Raw genomic sequence first — 25,420 nt, 5'->3', positions numbered from 1 at the left:
ATGTAAATTTACAGAACTTTAGAGTTATAAATAATTGAATAATGAAAACCCTGACATTATTTGTGGTATAGGCTTCATTTTAACATCATTTACAGGTATCGATACAGCTTATAACTTATAATACTAAGCATTCGCAAAAAAGTGACTGTCAAAAACAGCGAAGGCGACGGCGCCAGTGGTTGTATGGTTAGCGTAACAGCCTCACAATCCGATCGGCCTGGGTTCAATCCCAGCTGGCGTCGTTGGGATTTTCTGAGGCGAAAAATCTCTGGTTACGTCTTCCTTCGGAGCGGAAGTAAAAGAAGTTGGCCCGGCTCATGAGTTGTTGAGTCTGATAGGTAGGAACAGGTGGAGTCGCCTCCCTGATGTCGGTGATTGGCACTAAAGTGGCGGAAATAGGCCGACGAAAAATAAGCGAAGATAAAAAAAAAAAAAAAAAAAAAAACAGCGATAGAATGTTTGCGTTAGCAAACTCGGGATTTGAATGAAGTTTCGAAACATAAAATCCAAAATTTGGAAAGTACAGTATTTTTCCAAGAATAGCTAATTGGCTTTAATTTGATACAACGATCATCCGAATCGGTCTAGTAGCTCAAAAGTTTCTTTTAAAAAAATGCATTTTTGCTGTTCGGAATTTGAGACAAATGTAATCAAACACAGTCTACGAGGGCTTTAACCAAAAGATATCGTTGTCCAGCTACCATTATGACTAGAACTCTCTATTCCCTTGGTTGCTCGCATTTTTCAGAGTAGGTTATCGGCCATTTAGGGCGGACACGATGAAACGCGAGGAATTGTCTAAAGCGGACCTTACACGGTCAACTTTATTGACAATATGATGACATTTGAGAGCATAATGACAGCTGAACATGCCCGACAACGCAGAAATCCGGATTTTCTGATTTTCGGGCATCAATATCGTGACATTTCATATGGATGCATGATGTTGACGTTTCACCTCACGGACTTCCAGACTGAGTTGCCAGATTTGCATGCGGACATTCAATTTTTGTTAGTCTTTTTTGCGATTGAAATTAAAATTTATAAACTTCTGAAATTGTGGGAATCGTGACTGAAAGCATAACAGGTCTGTCCAATTAGAAAAATGTCGCATTAAATGTAAATTACTGTACTCTGTAATTACTGTAATACGGTATTTTTCACGATATGAATCAAAACCTCAAAGTAAACTGACAATGTGATGGTGAGAGAGTGAATGAAAATTAACAACGTCTTAGGAATTTTTTAACGTTGAACTCGGTCATTCATTGCGCTAGCGAATGCACTTTAGTCTAAGTTGTGTGATTCTTCACACTCCGCTAGAAAATTTGGAGAATGCGAAGATCTGGGAAAATCACAGGTGAAAAAAACAAATTAAAGTAGAATCCCGATTATCCGCGGAGTAGTATGGTAAACTCACCGCGAATAACGAAAAAAGATGTTTCAACATAAAAACTGTTTTATTAATACAGAAATCATCAAACAATTTTAAACTATTATATCTATAATGTTGTGTTTATGGCTAAATAATGTAAAAGCCATGACCACAACAAAAGATCATGGGCCTACCACTCACTCACTCGCAGTCGCGAATAATCCGCACGGTGGATCACCCGCTCGCGGATAATCGGGGTTCTATTGTCATAGTTTTATTTATGGAATAAAAACATTTGCTTGCAGATAATATAACTTGCATATATTTTCGCAAACTAAAATAATCTGGCATCTATGAAACTAAAAGGAACAATCTGTATTTGTGAAGCGAATATTATGATGTGTTTTTGAGAAGTGAAAACGAGTTTCAAAGTGTAAATTATGAATGAAAATTAACTCTTCCGAATCAAATTAGTATTCTATGTAAATGCAAATCACTTTTTTTCTGCAAGTGGTGAGAAAATCCCATACAAAAATTGTATCCGAAATTGACGTTATATTATAATAATAAATTTTAGTAGGAATATCCGAAAATTTAGAGGAAATAGGTTAAGTTAGGGTTAGGACTACGCGCTTCAACTAACTAAATAATACCAAGTAGATATTTTCATTCAAATTTTACCAATTAAAAATTGCCTTTTAGCCTTCTAATCTGATGGAGAATAGTTTGGATCCCAAACTCGAATGACGCCAACAGCCATCGCGGATATTTTCGTTGTCTCCGGTTGAGGGCGATATTGACCGTGTAAGGTGGCAAAATATTGATTGAGATTAGATCGGATGTCGAAAGCCTAGCTGTCACGATATTAAAGACACTTATTGTCAATCATTTTGATCAAGTTGTGCTGGAATCAAGTTGTCTGTTTTGGCCAAGAAGTTCGTAAAAACCAGGAGGGTCCAATGGTTGATTCTTATACTAGATGATGTCAGGAACCCATCCATCATAGTATTTCTTTCCCATCGGCCATATAAGGATAAAAACTACCCGTAAACGGTAAACGAGTAAATATCGATAAATATCATTATGAAACAACTTATTTTTTCGAAATTACATCTTTTATAACATTATTTCAAACTTGTAAAATGTCTTCTATTGAAACAATCCAGACATACATTTTTTTCGGAGCATTTCGGGTAGAGGTAAATTGTAATTGAATCTACAATTGATTGATTGATCACAGAATCTACTCTAAATATCGTGGCCGAGGAGTTAGACAGATCCAATATCGATTCGGTCAATACGGTCAACGTCAATACCTCGATAATGCGCCCGAAATAAAGCGCGAAGCAGTTGCAGGGGCTCAGAAATTGGACTCTTAGACGTTAGAGTATCCTCCGTACTCGTCCGACCTTAGTCCAACAGATTTATTTAGTTTAGGTTTACGAAAGTTCGTATGAGGTATATGAATTTCCTATCTAAGCAGAAAGGGATGGCCTTACGATGGACTTACGAAATATTTCAGCAGCTTTCCAGAATAATTTTTGCCAGAAGTATAGGGGTGGTATAAAAAATACGTAACGCTTAAAATGCGGGTTTTCGACCTTTTCCCCCTTGTGTAACAATAAGTAACGCAAGACATGCTGCCTCCCCCTTAAGTTACGTAACGCTAACGAAATATGTGCAAAAAGTCAAAGTAGTTTGAAAAAAAAAACAATTTTTTTTAGCTTTTATCAAGTAATGAAAGTATCAACGTAAATATCAGACATCTGGCCAGGTCGGAATGAAATGTTCATACGGTAGTGACTTCGGAAGAAATTCCGACAAGTTCATAGAATTACGAACAAACAGACGGAAAATTAATGCTCACATGGTGCTTTCAAACCATCTGGCGTTTAGCTGAGAGGAATATGAACTGGTATAAATTGTTGTTAATTTTTACAAAAGTAACTACTCCTTCGTTAAATACAGCAGTTTCTGTCGTTACATTTCATTACTTGCAAAAGGTACTGGAGTGTCCTTACCGGACCACTCGGCTGAATATTCGCTACATCGATTTTGGGAGTTTGCGGACTCAGTATACCCTATGATAAGAAAATACCGGGAATTTTTTATTTAAACGTACTGTGCATGTGGAAACCGAATTACTTTTTTTCTTATGTTGGTACGACCTTAAGACGCACATCTGTCAGGTTTTAGTGCCATCCAATCATTAGTGTGTGCCTGGCGTGTGTTTACATCAGCGAAACTGTTCGTGGAGTGTTCTATCGCATGTGAACGCAAGTGATGATTAAGGCCTGTCCACGTTAAATTTCGGACACTTTTCTTTTTGTGTAGTTTATGAAATATTTCACTAATCAATGAAATATTTCACTTAGATGGCAGTCGAAACCCTTCTCTTTATTTCGATGTCCAACATGTTTACATTCTTCTTCAGTTTGGTAAAATGGCGTCGAATCAAGTGGAAGTACGCAAACGCATTTTGCGCTAGCGGCAGCAAAATTCAACACTGTCGGTACGCGATCTCGCCAAATAGCTAAAACTGCCGAAGAGTACCGTGTTTAGTGTGTGCAAATCGTTTGACCAGCGCTTAACTGTGGATCGGAAGGTTGGAAGCGGAACAAATCGAAAAGTATGCTCCCGACTGAACCGAAAGGTGGTTGCCATTATTGAAAAACATCTCAACCTTTCAGTTAGAAATGTGGCTCGAAAGGTTGGAAAATCAAAATCATATGTACAAAAGTGAAGCAGAGGCATGGACTGAAGGCGTGCAAAGTGAAAAAGGTGCCCAATCGTGATGATAAGCAAAATTTCACTGCAAAAAGCCGTGCTAAGGTGCTCTACACCCAATTTTTGCAAAAATGTTCATGCGCCATAATGGACGATGAAACTTATGTTCTCGAAGACTTCAAACAGCTTCCGGGTCTCGCTTTTTATACTGCAATGCGAAGGAATGCCGTAGACGAGTGTTTTCGGACCAAGAAGCATCACAAGGCCGATTTCTTGTGTGATGTTTTCACATCAACTGTCAGGCCGGGCTCAAGGTTCGCTCGTCGAGTTGCTGTGATCGAGGTATGTACGATTTGTGCGATGAGCGAATAAGGTGAGACTGTTATAGCTGGCAGTGGTGTCAATGTGCATTCGAGGATCCACACAGTAATTAACATCGAAGTAAGCTTTCCTTGTTTTAGATGTAAGTCTATTTTACTGAAATAAACAATCGGTTTTGTTGTATTACATGAATTTTTGACGTAGGACTACGTCTAACCGGAAGATATAGGGGGTGAAATGGAAATCTAGGCACTGAACAAGTAGGAAAAAATGCAAGATTTGGAACGCTTATAACTCGAGCATTTCTCAATAGATCGCAAAGGTTTTTGCATCAATTGATAGGAAATATATCTACGCATCTATCATAACGAATAACATTTCATTTTTCTTGAGATAAATGATTGAATAATTGTGAAATATCAAGCATTGTCAAAATGCACTATGTGCCCATTTTTGATTGGTCCTTTTTGTGCTCCTCAAATCGTACCGACCAAAACGGGCAACCAGAGCAGCAGCGAAATAGAATGAAGCACGATTGGAAAAGAAAAACAGGAAGTGGGTTATATCTATGGTATAACCGCAAGGGTGACGTAGGACTATCGTTGATTTAGAGATCATTTGTTTGAAGTTGAATCTAAATCCATTCTGAATGAATGTGTAAATGAATATTTGGGGGACTTCGAAAACGAGAGCGTTTCGTTGGAGGCACAAGGTTCTTCACAAGGATAATCTTCAGAAGATTTCCTGCTAACTTCACTTGATTGAAAACTCACAAAACCAATTGTATTTGGTCGCAGCATCATATGAATAGAAAACATTAAAATAAACTCTTTCGCTTGAATGTAATTCTCAATTCCAAGGGGAACTGGCAGATTATTTTTCAGCAACGATCATTTCTTTCCAGGTTTCTTCTCGATAACCAGCAAACGAAAAGAGTTGCGCGCGTGCATGTGTGTGTGTGGCGGCTGCTTCGATGTCTTCCCGGGGAACCGTTTTTCGATGCTGATACTCTCCTGGTCACCTTCTCTTCTCCTTCTGATCGATCGGCTTTTCTGCGCTCCCTCACAGTTAAAACAAACTGATTGCGTTTCAGGTCAGGTCAGGCCAGGTAATGAATCCTTCGATCCCTCGATCCTTCGCCGTTCAGCTCGTTCAGCTCGTCCAGCTAGTTCAGCTCGTTCAGTAACGATGTTGTCTTGTCGATGTCCTCACGGAAAATGAATGCGTTTCATGATGATGATGTTGGATTAAAGAGGCTTTAAACTTTTCAGTTCATTCGCCTCTAATCGAATGCGTTTCACCACCAGAATATCGTTTCACCACCAGAATATCGTTTCACCACCAGAATATCGTTTCACCACCAGAATAAATGCTTTCTGTGCGCGATTGAATCGAGAGAAGGTATGGTTTACGATAGCAATTTGGAAGGCAAACTAGAGGGGAATGAACTCTCTGAGTTTGAAACTTTCGGAGACTGAGCAATAATCGATTGAAAATTATATAATTTTCGCGAAACGAAACATTTTCCGTTGCATACGCATACAATATTGGATACGAAAATATCCTACTGATGGGGAAGAATAACCTTCAGAAGCTTTCCTGCTAATTACACTTGGTTGAAAAATTACAAAATCAAATGTATTTGGTCGCTGTGTTATATGGTTAGAAAACATTAAAATAAACTCTTTCACATGAATGTAGTTTTTTAATTCCCAGGGGAACTGACAGATTATTTTTCAGCAACGATTAGATTTTTCCAGATTTTCCTCGATACTTGAAGCCCACCGGTGGTTAATGATAACTCGATAACCACCTGTTAATAGCACTTGATTAAACAATATTTGGTCACAGTGTTACATGAATAGAAAACATTAAAGTAAACTCTTTCGCATGAATGTATTTTTCAATTCCTACGGGAACTGGCAGATTATTTTTCAGCAACGATTAGATTTTTCCATTCCATTCCTTCTTTAAGCGTGATTCATTCTGCTTCGGATCAACGGAACAGTATGATAATCATTTCATACAAAAGATAAAATGTCCAAGAGTTATATCATTGCTATTTATTGACTCGAAAAATTGTTTCAATAGCTTAATGATAGCTTCGAAAACAGGTTATTGAAATCATACGTATCCGTATGTAGCGCGCCCACTTGGAAGCCCATTAATCCTATTGGAATGTGAGATGGGGAAGCTCATACTCACGTCTATGCATTATGCTGTACTCTTCCAATTAATTTCGTTTTTGCAGGCCGAACTGAAAAATTTTCAGTTGAGTTAACTGTACTGTAAAAGAAGTAATGCTTTTGAATCCGGACACTGCATTTCATTCAAAATCATACCACAGCCATAACATTTTTTTGACGTAGGACTACGTCTAACCGGAAGATATAGGGGGTGAAATGGAAATCTAGGCACTGAACAAGTAGGAAAAAATGCAAGATTTGGAACGCTTATAACTCGAGCATTTCTCAATAGATTGCAAAGGTTTTTGCATCAATTGACAGGAAATATATCTACGCATCTATCATAACGAATAACATTTCATTTTTCTTGAGATAAATAATTGAATAATTGTGAAATATCAAGCATTGTCAAAATGCACTATGTGCCCATTTTTGATTGGTCCATATTGTGCTCCTCAAATCGTACCGACCAAAACGGGCAACCAGAGCAGCAGCGAAATAGAATGAAGCACGATTGGAAAGGAAAAAGAAAAAAAATGAACGAAACATTGGTCGCAGTCTCACACATGCGTAATTCTCGAGCCAGCCAGTAAGCTTAAAAATCCCCGCTCCGCTGCCGTAACGATCGGCATTCTTTGTGTGGACACCGACTGGACAACATCGTTGCTGGACGAACTGGACGGCGAGGGATCGAGTGCCTTTCTCAAGGCAAGAGGGTGGAGGTGGTAGCGCTGGAGTAAAGTAGAGTAGAGTTTTCAAAGGGCCTTTCTCAAGGCTAGAGACGAATGAACTGCAAAAGTTTAAAGTCTCTATAATACAATACCTTCCTTCCTTCCGTAACGATCATTCTCATTCAAACCGTACACCACATCGGTTCGCATCACAACACATCAACAAACCAACCCAAGCAGCCATGTCTGGACATGGCAAAGTAGGAAAAGTGAAGGGAAAGGCAAAATCCCGCTCGAACCGCAAGGATAGCTAGGCCGAGCGCGTTAGTACCAGTGCACCAGTCCACCTAGCCGGCGTTATATAGTTTCGGCCCCCGAAGTGATCGAGTTAGCAGGCAAAGCTGCTCGCGACGATAAGAAAACCCGCATTCAGAACAGAACACATTCGGTTCGGTAGACATCAAGACAACAGGCAGTTGCAGCGAGTGGCGAGTGGCAAACGCAATCGCAAAACGGCATCAGGTAGCAGAAGAAAAAAGTTTGTTCTTTATACAAACTGCTTTGGTGGCAAATCCAGAACAAGGCGGCATCAAGGGCGTTCGAAATGTTTTTTTTTCAAAACCACGAGTACTAAGTTTTCTAAATTGGAACCATTCCATAAAACAAGGCGCTTTTCAGAGCCATTAAACCTTCCAAAAAAGAGTTTAGGAAATACAGTTCAATGCTTTCTAAAACATTATCCAAAATAATAATAAAACACAAATTGATTTTTTCATAATTTGTTTGCCAGGATATGATGAGTATGTGAATTTGGCAGTTGTTCTGAGCTTATTGATTTTCACCAATTCTTAAATTGCTTCTAGATTGAAAGTACAGTAATTTACACTTATCTCGACATTTAGCTAATTGGACGGACCTGTAATGCGACATATTTAGTTGGACATTTTTGTAAGCATAGAGTTCGGGGTCCAAATTATGACCCCACATTGAAAGTTGACACTGTACCACTGTCATCGCAAATGTTCAATTACAGGTTAAAATTACCTCCAATCCGATACTGAGTGGTGGTAATGCGACGTGCCATTGAATGTAATTTACTGTAAAATATGTCACATGGGAAGAAATTTTCCAACTGTGAAAGCTGTGGCGAGTGGCAAATGCAATCGCTAAACAGAAAGGTTTAGCCGAACAAGATGGGGATATCGAGTGATAACAAAACAATAAACTCTTTAGATTAAAGATAATTTTGTGATCCTGAAAAGGACCTTTTTTAGCCTGCATGTGAATCCAACGAGCGAACAAATCGTAATGAATGTATTTTTTTGCCATCGCTCCCTTTTAACGCTCATTCGTTCGTCTCGTTGGACTCGCCCTTCTGGCTGAGTCTGCCGATTTGTCTCTATCCTGTGAGTGTGTACCGCTAGAGTATAAAACACGCGGACCCCAGAAAAATATCTTATTTTCTTTCAAACGGTAAACCCGTGTGGTTGTACGGCATCGGCATCGTGGACGTAACAAAGGAGGACAAGTTAAGGGAAAGGCAAAGTCTCACTCGAACCGTGCAGGTGTCCAGTTCCCTATTGGTCGCATTCACTGATTGCTCCGCAAGGGTAACTAGGCCGAACGGATTGGTGCCGGAGCACCAGTATACCTAACAGCGATTATAGAGTTTCGACCGTCGGAGTGCTCGAGTTGGCTTGCAAAGCTGCTCACGACAATCAGAAAACCCGCATCAAGAACAGAGCAGCTTCGGTTCAGCGCTCATCAAGGCAACAATTTGTTTCAGTGAGTGGCAAAGTGTTTCTCCGGCACGTCGCATTCAATGTAGTTTACTGAACAACATGTACAAGCTGGATGGGAAGAAATTTTCCAACTGTGAAAGCTGTGGCGAGTGGCAAACGCAATAGCTAAACAGGAAGGTTTAACCGAACAAGATGGGAATATCGAGTGATAACAAAAACACAACACCAAAGGTTCTTTTCAGAACCATCAACATATTCATAAAGAGTAAACAGTAAACTAATCCATTTTTCAGGTAGATAGGTAGGTATTCACGTTGGAGAAGAAAATAAAACAATGTATTTAAAATATATATTTAACAAAAGCTGTCCCCTTTGTATAGTCCTACGTCACTCCGGTTATGTCCCCGACATTACCCACCCGTCTTTTTCATGTTCAATTTATGCGATTAATAGTTACTAATATAGTTACTGATAGTTACTTGATACTTACTAATCAATCGTATTAATTCAGCATGCACGAAATGTTGTGTCTTCGGTATGATATTGAATGTAACACAAAGTGTCCGGATTCAAATACATTACTGTATAATTACTTCGATGTTATTCTTTTCTCTCTCAGGCTAAGCTAAGAATATAATAAAGAGGGTGGGGTTTACATTCAAGTCTGTTATGGTATATAATATCACGCTTCCTTTGCTTTCGTTCATTTCTTACTCTACTCTCGCACCGTGAGGACTTGTTTGTTTGGGACCAAGAAGACAGCTCGTTAGTCTTTCGGTGGTAAGGCACCATGAAAGCAGCTCGGATAAGCGCACCAGCCGCAGAAAGCGTGAAGAAGCCACATCGCTATCGACCGGGAACTTTAAGTGAAATTCGTCGCTTTCAGAGGTCGAACAAACTGCTGATCCGCAAGCTACCTTTGCAGCGTTTGGTTTGTGGAATTGCCCGGAACTTCAAAACCGACTTGCTCGTCAAACTTCGCGGTTATGGTACTGCAGGAGGCCTATTCGAAGATACCAATTTGTGTGCTATCCACGCAAAGCGCGTCACATTATGCCCAAGGATGTCCTTGGCCCATCGTATCCGAGGAGAGCGTGCTATTAGCTTAGCATATAATCAGCAGCCCTTTTCAGGGCTCCTAATTTGATGTATTAGAGTTCAGGAAAGTTTTTTGCGGGCCGAACTGAAGGGAGCATTTAGCGAAAATCGTGTTGTCGATGACAATTCGATACCGATAGGTGCCATGGATATGGATTTTGATAGTGAAGAATATGAAATACATGACATGATGCAGTGAATATTTCCCCATATCGAAGAAATCACTTTGATGAAACTGCATTATAAAGTTATTTGTGTACTAATGGCGCAATCTATAGTCGATTCTAATTTGCGCTGGGTATTTCCTCGGAGGATTCGATTCCTCCTTTGAGCGTTATTAATCTGTTTCCGGCAAAAGGAAGTACTATGATAATCACATTATTCGGAAGATAAAATGAAGATGTTTTCTGCTAATTTCCTTCAACCTTCAAACATCTCTTTCTCCCGTTTGTCGTTTTTGCGTTCGCTAATCCTTTCTCACAACACCCATTTCTCGTTTGAGAAACTGTTGAGTAAACATCGTTTGCCAGTGCGCGTAGAGCGGGAATTCCTAAAGATTCATTGCACCTCTAATAAATTGCCGAAAGACGTGGTCTTACGTTGATCGCAATTGATTGAAAAATCCAAAACGAAATGTATTTGGTCGCAGCAATATATGAGTAGGATGCAAATAATCGCTCGAAAATGACATGATTTTCGCGATGTGTAACATTTTCCGTTTTTCATGTTATGCATCCAATATTGGATACGAAAATTATCTACTGATGGGGAAAAATAATATTCAGAAACTTTCCTGTCAATTGCGATTGATTGAAAAATCACAAAACCAAATGTATTTGGTTGCAGTGTTGTATGAATAGAAAACATTAAAATAAACTCTTTCGCATGAATGTATTTTTCAATTCCCAGGGGAACTGGTACGCGGAACGCGGAACGAGGGTTCCGCGCGTGTATGTATGTGTGGCGGCTGCTCCGATGTTTCAAGCGGAACCGTGGCATCACTCTCCTTCTGGTGGATTCCCTTCTGGCCTAAGGTGCACAAACAGGCTCTTGGTGACACCGTTCATCCGCGCTTTCATGATAAACGAAGAGCTTCACAACAACAGCGACAACATGCTCCAATCGCTGTTCAATTATAACTGAGTGGGTTTACGAGCGGCGCTCGCTTATATACCGATTGGTGATTTCAATAGCCTGTTTTGAAACCAATTTTAAGGCTATTGAAACAAGTTTTTAGATGAAAAAGTAACAAGTATATAACGCGTAGACATTTTATCTTTCGAATGAAGTGTTTATCATACCATTTCGTTCAGTTGTTTAAGAGCTATTAACGCTCAAAATCTCGGTGTCCGGCGTAACGCTTTCGTTTTCGAAACTTTGATTTTACACCCCGGTATAGAAATGAAAGACGTAGTCCTACGTCAAAAAGAAAAAAATGAACGAAACATTGGTCGCAGTCTCACACATGCGTAATTCTCGAGCCAGCCAGTCAGCTTAAAAATCCCCGCTCCGCTGCCGTAACGATCATTCTTTGTGTGGACACCGACCGGACAACATCGTTGCTGGACGGGCTGGACGGCGAGGGATCGAGTGCCTTTCTCAAGGCAAGAGGGCGGAGGTGGAAGCGCTGGAGTAGAGTAGAGTAGAGTTTTCAAAGGACCTTTCTCAAGGCTAGAGACGAATGAACTGCAAAAGTTTAAAGTCTCTATAATACAATACCTTCCTTCCTTCCTTCCGTAACGATCATTCTCATTCAAACCGTACACATCATCGGTTCGCATCACAACACATCAACAAACCAACCCAAGCAGCCATGTCTGGACATGGTAAAGGAGGAAAAGTGAAGGGAAAGGCAAAATCCCGCTCGAACCGTGTTGATCTGGAGTTCCCCGCAAGGGTAGCTAGGCCGAGCGCGTTAGTACCAGTGCACCAGTCCACCTAGCCGGCGTTATATAGTTTCGGCCGCCGAAGTGATCGAGTTAGCTGGCAAAGATGCTCACGACGATAAGAAAACCCGCATTCAGAACAGAACACATTCGGTTCGGTGGACATCAAGACAACAGGCAGTTGCAGCGAGTGGCGAGTGGCAAACGCAATCGCAAAACGGCATCAGGTAGCAGAAGAAAAAAGTTTGTTCTTTATACAAACTGCTTTGGTGGCAAATCCAGAACAAGGCGGCATCGAGGGCATTCGAAATGATTTTTTTTCAAAACTACGAGTACTAAGTTTTCTAAATTGGAACCATTCCATAAAACAAGGCGCTTTTCAGGGCCATTAAACCTTCCAGTTTACGAAATACAGTTCAATGCTTTCTAAAACATTATCCAAAATAATAATAAAACACAAATTGATTTTTTCATAATTTGTTTGCCAGAATCTGATGAGTATGTGAATTTGGCAGTTGTTCTGAGCTTATTGATAGTTGGGGACTTTCCTGATTATTCAATTTTCACCTATTCTTAAATTGTTTCCAGATTGAAAGTACAGTAATTTACAATTAGTTAGACATTTAGCTAATTGGACGGACATGTAATGCGACTTATTTAGTTGGACATTTTTGTAAACATAGAGATCCAAATTATGACCCCACATTGAAAGTCGACACTGTACCACTGTCATCGCAAATGTTCAATTACAGCTTAATATCGCCTCCAATCCGACACTGAGTGGCGCTTCGACACGTCGCATTGAATGTAATTTACTGTACAACATGTCACAAAGCTGGATGGGATGAAATTTTCCATCTGAAAGCTGTGGCGAGTGGCAAACGCAATCGCTAAACAGAAAGGTTTAGCCGAACAAGATGGGGATATCGAGTGATAACAAAACAATAAGCTCTTTAGATTGAAGATAATTTTGTGATCCTGAAAAGGACACTTTTTATCCTGCTTGTGAATCCAACGAGCGAACAAATCGTAATGAATGTAATTTTTTGCCATCGCTCCCATTTAACGCTCATTCGTTCGTCTCGTTGGACTCGCCCCTCTGGCTGAGTCTGCCGATTTGTCTCTATCCTGTGAGTGTGTACCGCTAGAGTATAAAACACGCGGACCCCAAAAATATATCTTATTTTCTTTCAAACCGTAAACCCGTGTGGTTGTACGGCATCGGCATCGTGGACGTAACAAAGGAGGACAAGTTAAGGGAAAGGCAAAGTCTCACTCGAACCGTGCAGGTCTCCAGTTCCCTGTTGGTCGCATTCACTGATTGCTCCGCAAGGGTAACTAGGCCGAACGGATTGGTGCCGGAGCACCAATATACCTAACAGCGATTATAGAGTTTCGGCCTTCGGAGTGCACGAGTTGGCTTGCAAAGCTGCTCACGACAATCAGAAAACCCGCAAGAACAAGAACAGAGCAGCTTCGGTTCGGTGCTCATCAAGGCAACAATTAGTTTCAGTGAGTGGCAAAGTGTTTCTCCGGCACGTCGCATTAAATGTAATTTACTGAACAACATGTTCAAGCTGGATGGGAAGAAATTTTCCAACTGTGAAAGCTGCGGCGAGTGGCAAACGCAATAGCTAAACAGGAAGGTTTAACCGAACAAGATGGGAATATCGAGTGATAACAAAAACACAACGCCAAAGGTTCTTTTCAGAACCACCAACATGTTCATAAAGAGTAAACAGTAAACTAATCCATTTTTCAGGTAGATAGGTAGGTATTCACGTAGGAGAAGAAAATAAAACAATATATTTAAAATATATATTTAACAAAAGCTGTCCCCTTTGTATAGTCCTACGTCACTCCGGTTATGTCCCCGACATTACCCACCCGTCTTTTTTTGTTCTACTGGCATCATCTTGGTGTCCGAAATTTAACGTGGACAGACTTTACCAGACGATTTTGATAAATATCTTTACGAACCTATTGAGCAAAAATAAAAATTGAGTTATTAAATTGTCATTTTCGTTTTGTTCGAAAAATCAAATAACTTGATTCTAATGTACATAATGCATATTAGAGGCACAATCGCCTCTAATGCGACACTGAGTGGTGCCTCGGTATGTCGAATAAGATGCAACCATTTGTTTAACATTTTTAAGCTTAAACCTCCAGCTTTTGGAATATTTTAGGAACAAATTTTTATCTTGATGTGTGTAGATATAGTGGACAAAAATATCAGAAAGAAATAAAAAATGTAAAATTTTCAGTTTTTTAAATTTGTGGAAAAACATGATTTTTGCTGACCAACTTAATTGCAAATTCAATTAACCTCATCAAGCAGCTTTCATTTAATCTCTATAACATTTCAGTAGGACCTTCCGAAATACCTTTAGCCGTTTTTTAGCCGATTGATCGTAGATTGGAGCACTTCAACGCATATTGTACCAGAAGTTCAACATGCTATGCGTACTCTCAGAATGAACGATTCGTAACTTTCGTTTTTATGCATTTATAGGTACGAGAATTGCAAGGATTGATTATACTCACACGTATACATACGCATTCCCACATATATATGCACTCCTCACCCACAAACATCATCAAACACGGAGGGGAAATTTTTCATTCAAATAAAACTATCTCTGTGTTGAAAGGTCCTATAGAAACATTATAGGGATCTAATGAAAGCTGGCTGATAAGGTTAAATGGATTTGCTTTTTTACACGAATTTACGTTAGAATTGCAACCAGATGTCGCAGCGAGAAAATGATAATGTTTTGTTTTTTTTTGGTATGAAATTGGATTGATTTGTTTTGAAAAATTTCAAATTTCCCAAAACCAAGTATTCTTTCTACGCCGAAAAAGTTAGAAAATCATCTTGTTTAATTCATAACATATGACGATTGATGTTATAATTTACATTTTTCCACTAGGCAAATGATGGCTGGCATTTGTTGCGCTTCAAATATTGCACATCCTTCTCGTATCGGCCGAAAGGAAGCCCCTGCATAATCAATGATATCAACCAACTTGATATGCTATCGATTGCATCGTCACTATTCACAGTTTGAGCTTTTGAAAAATGTCCGGAAGTTAGTACTCATAACCTATATTCACTATCAAACATAAACATTTCGAAGATTATCGATGGCTTTGGTCTAATCACGTATTGAAACCATTGTAAATAGACAAAACTATAATTTTCTTACCATTTACTGATGACATTTAATGGCTAAAATGATTTTAAATAGAAATTAATGCAAATAATCACGACCGAATCGCGCTGTTCAGTGCGTAAAATAAACATACAAAAAATAAACATACATAAAAAAAGTGAGGGTTTTGTGGTTCTGAGCTCTAATGTAGGTGTCGCATGAGCTGATCCAGCTTTGCGTAAATTCGTCAATTGACTTTTTTTTTCTTATCCCTTTTGTTTATTTTAGGCTCATTAGCATTTTAGCTGTAACAGAGCCGAATTTTAATCGTGTACATGTCACATGTTTTCATATCTATAATTAGCACATTACACAGTTGCCATTTTTTTGGCGTTAGGGTATTCCCTTCTATACCATTGCATATGGTACATATTTACACAGTAGCCATTTAGGCGTATGAGTTTTCCCTCTGTTCTTCCATTATCCAGTTAGACCGGACAGCGGAGACAGTTGATTGATCATTGTTGAGTTATTTATAGAACAGTAGTCCGATGTTTCTTGCAGAGCAGAGCAGTTGTATGGACGAATCGATCTTTATTCGACCGTGGATCGATCTCCATCGCTGATGATTGTTGCGTGGACGTAGCTATTCTGTAACAACACAAAGATGGTCAATGAGGGCCCTGAGTTTTGAACTCACGATCGATCGATTACTAAGCGAACGCGCAACCAATGTGGCTACGGAGACCCCCCTCAATTGACTTAGTTGGTAAAAAATTGTGTGAGTCCACAAAATTTTTGAAACTTGTACTGATTCCAGTACATAGGGTTGTTGCATGATGGGTCATATCCGAAAAGCGTGGTGGATACATCTGAACTTTACAAATGAAAGCAGAATCTCAAAATGCGCGATTCAGTTCAAAATTGAGCTTAAAACTCTGCGCTGGGAATCCAGTAGTGTTGCGGTTTCTTTTGAAGATGCGTGTTTCCATAATAACGCTCAATTGACGGGTCACGTCAATGAATACTATTTTGAGTGAAGTAACTGTAGCGCGCGGCACACATTAGAATTACAAATTCAATCGCTGAATTGTTTGTTTACTTTTCGTACGAACGTTATTACGGCAGAATCAGAATGTTGTGACTTATTTTACCAACAAATAAATAAATAACCCTATATTTGATGGTCACCTTTAATTGTAGTTTATTGAAAATTTGAGAATTTGTCGGTTAAGGATTTTCAATATTCTAAAACTCTAAAATTTAAAAAATTAAGATTGATATTTTTTTAGATTATGAAGCTCAATAATTATGAACTTTATTTATAGTTGTTTTTCACTTTCATAGTTCATTTAGTATTACATTGTGATGAAGATCTATCGATAATAAAAATAAAATAGAAAGTGTGTTATTTTCAGCGTCGAATCCATTTCCCCATCCTAATTGATTTCTTTCTCTTTCTCTTCATTGCAGGCAGTGTTGGCATGAAATTTAATTAAATTTTTCACAGTGACTCAAAGTGATACAACAGAGATGGAGAGTCGAATGTCGAATTTTGTGCTTTCAGCGATTGGCAGTGACACGGTGCGTAATTTGCCAGTTTAACAAATTGACGTTCATTTGAAGTTGCGCGACGATCTGTGAAGAGCGGAAAAACGTCTCTGCAATGGGTGTCAATTCGTCACGTCATGACGTGAGCCTGCTCTCGGATGAGGACGGTAAGTGGTTGTGCGTGTTCTATCTGCTTCCGGTTGATTTCCAGGAAAATAATCTGATAATAATAGCTCCGAGCTTCGAGCGCCCAAAAAAAAAAAAAAAATAGACGCTTCCGTCATTGATTGTCGCGCACCCCTCCAGACAATCCAATTTGGTCTCGCAATGGGAATTTTCTGGTAAATGGGGTATTTTCAATTTTTTTCGTGGCGCGCGGTTGCCTTCCGACTTTTGTTTGCCTGGGCACCTACGCACGCAGCCACCGGAAATCGTAGCCCCCGCAGCGGAGGAGCGCTTGTGTTCCGTAAATATGCGTATGCTCGCGTGTTTTCCGATGTCTCGGGTGTCTCGAAAATAGAACACACACACGGAGCAGCAGAAGATCTGCCCATCTCTCTGTGTGTGTGTCTCCTGTGAGATCTCGTCAACTCGGGGGCACAATAAGTTTCCCGTTGATGAAATTCCTATGCGATTTATCCACCTTCCGCATGGCTGTCGCCAAAATTGTGCTGCTGCTGCTGGGGAGTGAATCTTTGGAAAATAGAAAACAAAAGTTCCCCTGAGGCTGGTTGGGAGGAGCGAGCGGTGGGACCAAACAGGTCGAGAATCGTTCCAGGAAAATGCTTCCGCACAACCCCATTAAATTCTTTGTCGCTCAGTTCGAGGAGTTGGAATGCGAAGTTTTGTGGGTCGGAGGGGGGAATTTTGCAGATTTCTGTTGTGCGAATTTTGATTCAGTTTTGGGGATTGCTTTTCACTCACTGGGATGGGGGGTGGATCAGTGTGGATGATAGAACACGCAATTCCCAGGGGGTGGGGCGTTCATAATACTTTGATTATAGTCTTGGTATGTTTGTTTGGCTTGCATTCCGCGTTTGGAGTATAAAATGGCAGAGAGGTTTTCTCACGGTGCTCTGTTATCTGTTTTTATTAACACTAATAATTTCGGGATTTACAAAGCAATGCCGAATAAAAGTCAAATATAGATTCTCGCAAATGCATACCGGGAATTTGTAATTTTAAATTTTCCCGTTGAACATTTTCCAAATTTTTTTAAAAGTTTAAAGCTAAATTTTTCAAAAGTTACTACTGTCATTAGTCTTAATGTCAGTTTTGAGCACGATCTGTCATTTAGTTATAGCGAATTCGTTTTTAAAACTGAGTTAGTGCCAACTGACTCTGTAATAAACAAACGTTTTCAGTTTCACGAATGCGGTGGTTTGTTGGTGTGCGTTATATAGTCTGATTTGTTTATATTTGCGACGACAAATGTACAGTGTCGACGTCTGGTGGCGATATCAGTGCTTGGGAGGTAAATTATTCTCTATCAGATCAGAAGGGCCAAGTGCAGTGTAAAAATATAAAAGTTTGAATTAAAATTTTTACTTCATATTGTTTGATTACCTAACACATGTAGTTCTGACACTTACTTAACCATTTGTCGGTGCATTTCCTGCTTGTTCCACAAATAATTACTATTATAATATTAAATCATCATTAGACACAGTTTTCGTTCAATATGTTTCTGCGATATCGGAAAAAACCTCTTATTTCAACACATAAAATAAATATTCGATACGTTAAAGTAAATTTTCATTCATAATTTTGATTTTGAAAGCAGGTTTATTCCACCTGAATATCCATCATTATTTTCGCCTCCCAATGAAAGCACACGTATCTTAATGCTGTCTACTCGAATATTCTCTTCAAAATCAGAATCCGAATTGGATTACGATTCCAATAATACAAAAGCAAAAGCAGCAGCTTTTCCATTTTCATAGTCTTTATTTTTAGATTTTCCAAAACAATACTCGGAACTTGACAGTTCAGTATAGCTGTATTGGTGAACCCGAGTGCCAAACCGTGAAACATCTCAGTGCGAAACTAACAGGTTTACCTTAATATAACAATCTTGATTTGAATCACCACTCGCGATGTCAATAGAGAGAATAGAAAGAGAAAAATAAAAATAGAGTTTGCGAACAGTAAAACACAGGGAACGGATTAAAAAGGACTGGACGAAATTGACCGGAGGGTTGTATTCAGCGGAATAGTGAAATTAGTGTATTGTTTAAAACATACAAATAGGACACGAAAGAACTAATTTCATCTCCGGTACTACTTTGTTTAATTTTGTTTTCGTATGTTTGTTGACACTTGATTGAGGTTAGAAATAGAGGTAAACAAGCTAAATGAACCCGTTTAAAAACGCACTCTGTGGTATAGTTGATATGTTGGAGAGTAGAATTAATGTGAGGTTGTAGTCAATTCAAACGTGACGTGGAAGAAGGGAATGCAACCGGGAATTTGAAGGAATTTCATCCAGGAAGTTAAAGGGAATTTAACCGAGAGGTCGTTAATGAGGAATCCAACAATTAAATCAAGAAATTGAAGAGAATCAGAAGGTTGAATGTTGAATAACGAATCACGTTGGAAAATATGTATTCAACGGAGAAGTTGAAGACAAATCAGGAGATTTTGAAGAGAATTCTAAAATTTTGAATGTTGAATGGCGACTGAGAAATGATGCTGAAGGTTATTCAACCGGAAGGTTGATGTAGATTCAGTTAGGTGGTTAATGATGATTCAATCGGGAGGTTGAAGAATATTCAACCGGGAAGTTCAACCATGAAGTTGAAGGAAATGAAGAGAATTCAACTGGGCTGTTAAATGAAGTTCAATTAGGAGGTTAAACTGAATTCAATCGGGAATTTGAAGGAAATTCAATCGGACGGTTGAAGGAGGCGATATGGCGTAGTGGTAACATCCATGCCTCTCACGCTAAAGGTCACGAGTTCAATTCTCACTTCCGACATTCTTCCAAAAATGGAAGTAAAAGTGACGAACCAGCCAAATGAGTTGAAAGTCACTATAATACAGATAAAAAAAAAATCGGACGGTTGAAGTGAATTCATTGAAGGAAATTAAACGTTGACGCTGAGGCGATTCCAACTGGAAGATTGCAGTAAGTTCAATCGGTAAGTTGAAGAGAATGAGAAGGTTAAATGTTGAATAACGAATGACGTTGAAAGGTAGCCAACGAAGAATCTGAAGAGAATTCAATCGAAACGTTGAAAAGAATTCAACCGAAATGTTGAAAAGAATTCAATCGGAAGAAGGGCATTCAACCAGAAGGATAAAAAGAATGTCGAATGATCAATGATGAATGCAATTAGTAGAGGGAGTAGAAGGATGAGGCTTAAATTTTGCTGTAAATAGTTCTGGCATGATCGCGGTAGAGTGATTTTCGAATAAACTCAGATGTCTCATCTTCAAGAAATATTGTTTTCCTTCCTCAATAACAACGTATCCAGCAGTGGCAAACTTCTATCGATCAGATGTGACATCTTAGCACGGAATTAGTTGTTCTGAAGGTTGAATTTATCCAGCGCTAGTTTATTATTCGGGACTCATACCCAAACAATACGGCAGAAGTAGTCTGAGTTCCTACATTCTGCAGAGTAATGAGGAAGACCGGGGTAGAGACTATGCTTAGCTCAAAACCCCGTAGATAAAAGATAATTTGTGGCGAGTTTCGTTTATTTGAATGTAATGTTCTATATTGAATCATTAAGGTAAGGGGGATTGTAGGGTTCACATTAATATAATAATCTCGATCTGGATCACCCCTCGCGATTTCAATAGAGAGAATAGAAGCAGATGAATAAAAATAAAGTTTGTGAACGGCAAAACACAGGGAATGGACAGGAGACAGGATTAAAAAGGACTGGACGAAATTGACCGGAGAGTAATCCACTACAGATATGGATAATGCTATTGGTCAAAAATATTGTGTGAAATTTTGTGTTGTAAACAAAATCTCTTGTGCAGTAACGTTGAAAACTTTGCAAAATACATTCAGTACTCAACTATGTTAAAAACACGGCTGTATGAATGGACACCCGAGAAGTGATGAACAATTTGCCACATCAAGAACGACCATCCACCTCTTCAACTGATTAAAAAAATCGACAAAACAAAAGGACGAATGGTCGAAAATTAACTTTAGAGAGCTAGCCCATGAACTACATATCGCTCACGAGACCGTTCGTCATATTTTGGTTGTAGTTTTGGGAATGAAAAACGTTGCAGCACGACTAGTGCCAATAGAGCTTCATTTCTTCAAAAATATCATCGCAATCAAGTGGGTGAAGACATGCTTGAATGATCAAATGCTGATCTCAGGTTTATCCAAAACGCATTATTACCGGTAACGAGATATGGGTGTGATTTTTTCCTATTTCCGGAACTCAAATTACCGCTTCGTGGGACCCGTTTTTTACAGCATTGAAGACATAAAAACAAACTCGCTGCTAATTGCCTTCAATTGCTGTATTTAGGAATTGTATGTATAAAACATTTTGGCATAGAAATCTCAACTAAGTACTAATGAAAATGACGCAAGTAATACTACGTTGAGACGGCGGAGTTCCTCTAGGAATGTTAGTGCCATATAAGAAGAAGAAGATGTATAAAACATATTTCGATGACTGGATTGTTCGTTGGAAAAAAGTTTTGAAGATGATAATATAAATGTAGATGATAATTAAAGCATTTTCTTTAAAAACACAAATTATCAGTATATTCAGTATTTGACAAAATGTATATAAATACTCTCACATAAATTTATTTTCTTTGATGATGGAGAAACAGATTTCTTCTTTTACTTTCTGATTAGACTCGGTTACACATTTAAATCTTATTGATAAGCTCTGTGTTAGTATTTAATTTTACACTTTATATTTCATTTTTTGATATACATTCGACAAAACAATTAGAGAAACAGACTGCGAAGTCGAAAATTTCATGTGATTTTTAACATACTGTAACTTCGTGAAAAATCAACGCATCAATTTTTGATGATGAATAATTCAAGAGGGAATGGGCCTGATTCCCGAATACACTTCACGGTGGAAACGAAATGAAATGTATTCGCGATGACAACGGTACGGTGTCGACATCTGAATATGAAATTAGTTTCCCACTAAAACTTATTATGTATGAGATTATTATACCACATGAAGAAAACGAAGTCTTCCATTCACATTGAACACCAGTTTGATACGAAGAAGTTAATTTTCATTAATGATTTTTAAGTGCTTCTAAGTGCTCATTCTGCCTGAAAACTCATTGTTATCTTCGACACTTCACTAACTCGTAAAACGTAGTTCAGTGGCGTGCCGTTTATTTTGTTTCCACCGTGAAGTATATTCGAGAATCAGGCTGAATGATCTCTAAACTGTCTTTCGATTTACGGTGCGATCATTGCCTTTTGAATTATTCATCATCAAAGACGAAGGGGTAATTTTGATATCAAACAGAAATATCTCTGTCTGGGAAGGTCCTACAGTTTTTTTTATTTCTTCCTGATATTGTTGTCTATTACACCTACAACAAACTAAGATAAAAATATGTATGCAAAATGTTATAATATCTGAAAGTTGAAGCTTTAAAATGATGCTCATCCCATTGGCGATCTAACGCAAAACGTAAACGATCGGTGAGACATCTGGATTTTGTTTTTGAACTAAGAAAATGATGCTAATGTAACCTAAAACTCAAAAACAAATCACGTATATTTTACTTCCGGGCTTTCCAAGGTAGTTCTCACATGCAGAAATCGTACATTTTTCTACTTGTGTTTGATTGTACTCTCGAATTTCCTTCTTTAATTCAACCATTGTCAACATTTTTACAGTTTTCACTACTGAAAGTGGTCAATAAATAACATGTTATATATAAAATTGCGCAGAATTAAATTTCTTACAAACTCATCGCAATCAAATAATCTTTTATGATTATAACATTGTAATTTATGGAAAGAACTACAAACCTCCCATAAACTCACATGGCAAAATTTAAAACCATCATCATTTTCACCGCAGCGCCGCCTAGGTGTAGATTTGTACGTTAGATCGCCAATCTTTATGTGTTGATTTTTCACGAAGTTACAGCGTGTTAAAAATCACTTGAAATTTTCGACTTTGAACTCTTTTTTTTGTCGAGTGTAATATGAACAAGTGTCGACATCTGTTTTTGAATTACGTACAACGCACCATCGTTTCTTTTTACAGTGCGATACTACATGTTATCGAAACCCCCTGGATGCATACCAGAAATGCGCCTTCATAGTTGCGTAGCAACGTAAAAAACACATTTGAAATTATTCTGATTGATTCGGAAGCCACAGTGCAGTATTTTTTATCGGATTTGAAACCTACATCATTCCTGCGGAAAATGGCCCTCGTTAGGATTTTTTCGCTTGCTAAGCAAGGTATTATCTATTTTTTTTAATATATCCGAAATGTGACAGAATTCAAAAGCGCTCCACGCTTCCCTAGCGGCGGTTCCGTTTTGCACTTGCAACAGTGCCCAACGGCCTCGAGATATCAAACCAACCGAGTTCTACTACGTGAATAACAAGGAGCCTAGTATGGAAATAGCCGATCTTACGGATCGTGCTGCACAGAAACTTTTCTTCACGGAGCTAATGCGAGGGGCTGCCGTCACGCTGGGGAAAGTCTTCACGGAACCGGCCACTATCAATTATCCCTTCGAGAAGGCTCCCCTGAGTCCACGGTTCCGCGGGGAGCACGCGCTGCGGCGGTACCCAAGTGGGGAGGAACGATGCATTGCCTGTAAGCTGTGCGAGGCAATCTGTCCGGCTCAGGCCATCACAATCGAGGCAGAGGAACGTGCGGATGGGAGCAGGCGGACCACTCGGTACGACATCGATATGACCAAATGTATCTATTGTGGTTATTGTCAGGTGAGAGGGTTGTTTGTACTTCCAATGGTGAGCAGCAATCTTTCATCTTATGATTTCAGGAGGCTTGTCCAGTCGATGCTATCGTTGAGGGGCCGAACTTTGAGTTCTCGACAGAGACACGCGAAGAGTTGTTCTACAACAAGGAAAAGCTGTTGGAGAATGGTGATAAATGGGAATCTGAAATTGCGTCCAACATCAATGCGGACTATTTGTATCGTTGATGTTTATACTTACTGATTGAATTGGAGGAATGTGCAGAGAAGTTGCTGGCAGTAATATGAAAATATTGATGAAATAAAGAAAACCAGTAGTACAAATTAATAATGGGTTTGAAAAGTGAGTTTTTGTATTGAATTTATTATTCCCATTCCCATTCCAATGTTTAAGCAAATTCATAAACTTTCATTAAAATGATGGTATCAGACGACAATTTTACAGAGCCTATCTACTATAAAAAATACAATAAATTAAAAATATTTTTTAAATATCTCGAGAACGGTTGCATTTAGAATGCTGCATTTGAAGGAAATCAAAAATAGTTTTACCATCTTGGACTAATTTTTAAAATTTTCAACAAGACTTCTATTTTATATGAAAAATTAAAAAAAAATAAATCAAAAATACATATCTTAGAGATAGTTTGAGTTTTTTTTTGTAAATAAAAAAAAGAGTTCTATTTTTTTCTCAGTGTATATTTTTTCACAATTAAACATCAATACTCCATAACCCTTTCGGTACGACTCATAGTTTTTGAGATAAAAATTTTCAAAGATTTCTGTCACTAAAATCGATACGCCTTTTCCAAAAAATACACTTGAGTCAAAAAAATCCCAATTGCTGTGGAAAACTCATATCTCCTCCAACCCAAATGGAATACAAACTTTTATTCGAATCAATAATACATGTTTATTTTCAATCTGCATTTTAGGACGATTTCATTTGGAATTGCTTACAATTATCGTTTGATAATTCCTCCGTTCACATATTTTGGAAGTCCACGATCAATTAATGAAATGACCAACGCATCATGCCATACGTAGAAATATAAAGGACAGTCAGACTTATCCCAGAAATTTACTTGTAACGAAGAAAGTAATCTATCAAATTTTCATGAATTGACCTAGCATGAGATTTGTTCAAACTCTTTACTTACAAAGTAAATATGTTGAATTCAATTGAATTCGGTAATTGTTTTATTCAATCAATAATTTGATCAATACAACACAAATAGGCCAATGGTCATGCGTCATGCGTGAACCTTGCGGTCATATCGTAAATATAACCCACCCACAACCTTCTTGAATCTATCCGCATGACCCAGCTCCAGATTGTGATTTCCAATTTTCATGAATGGAATACAATAGAATGTTTGTCGAAAGCTGGTAGAATTCATGCCAAATCGATACTCAGCAATGATCTGGGTAAAACATGAAGTCTTAGCTATGGAGGTGGTTCATGTTGTCTTTCATAATTTTGATGCAAATTTCCCACGGGAAACCGTTCATTCGGTTCCATTTGTACAACTTTGTACTGTTCTGCCCATGGTTGTATAGGAGACGTAAGCGACAAAATGAACCAAATCGATTTTATGTATTAGGATTATGTGCTATAAGCTAAATCTACATTTGAATCACATTCTTTGTAGAGTCCAAACATGCCTGTCTCGATAGTGTCCTATTACTTAGTGTTTCCTAACAGATGAATATAAGAAAACAATGAAACACTGTTCATATAATTACTATTTTCTGTACACTGCACTGTAATTGCGTTTTTCAAT

At 38.6% G+C, this 25,420-nt stretch overlaps 2 protein-coding genes across 3 annotated transcripts in view; both read left to right on the top strand.

The window, feature by feature from the left end:
* The window catches only part of LOC129774059 (serine/threonine-protein kinase 32B), a 384,143-nt gene that overhangs the window by 22,704 nt on the left and 336,019 nt on the right, over nucleotides 1-25,420 (top strand). For both annotated transcript variants that reach the window (XM_055777758.1, XM_055777762.1), the window contains one exon: nucleotides 16,635-16,879. In XM_055777758.1, the coding sequence (XP_055633733.1) occupies nucleotides 16,828-16,879 (52 nt within the window). In that variant the 5' untranslated portion in view covers nucleotides 16,635-16,827. The remainder of the gene's footprint in view (nucleotides 1-16,634; nucleotides 16,880-25,420) is intronic.
* LOC129774118 (NADH-quinone oxidoreductase subunit I-like) lies at nucleotides 18,968-23,945 on the top strand. Its single transcript, XM_055777818.1, has 4 exons — nucleotides 18,968-19,053; nucleotides 22,949-23,148; nucleotides 23,216-23,643; nucleotides 23,703-23,945. The coding sequence occupies exons 2-4, from the start codon at nucleotides 23,112-23,114 to the stop codon at nucleotides 23,862-23,864; spliced, it is 627 nt and encodes a 208-aa protein (XP_055633793.1). The 5' UTR covers nucleotides 18,968-19,053; nucleotides 22,949-23,111; the 3' UTR covers nucleotides 23,865-23,945.

Source organism: Toxorhynchites rutilus, chromosome 1 (genome assembly GCF_029784135.1).
Source record: "Toxorhynchites rutilus septentrionalis strain SRP chromosome 1, ASM2978413v1, whole genome shotgun sequence".
NCBI lineage: Eukaryota > Metazoa > Arthropoda > Insecta > Diptera > Culicidae > Toxorhynchites > Toxorhynchites rutilus.
The sequence above is the reverse complement of the archived record's forward strand: the minus strand, read 5'-3'. Positions and strand labels throughout refer to the sequence as shown.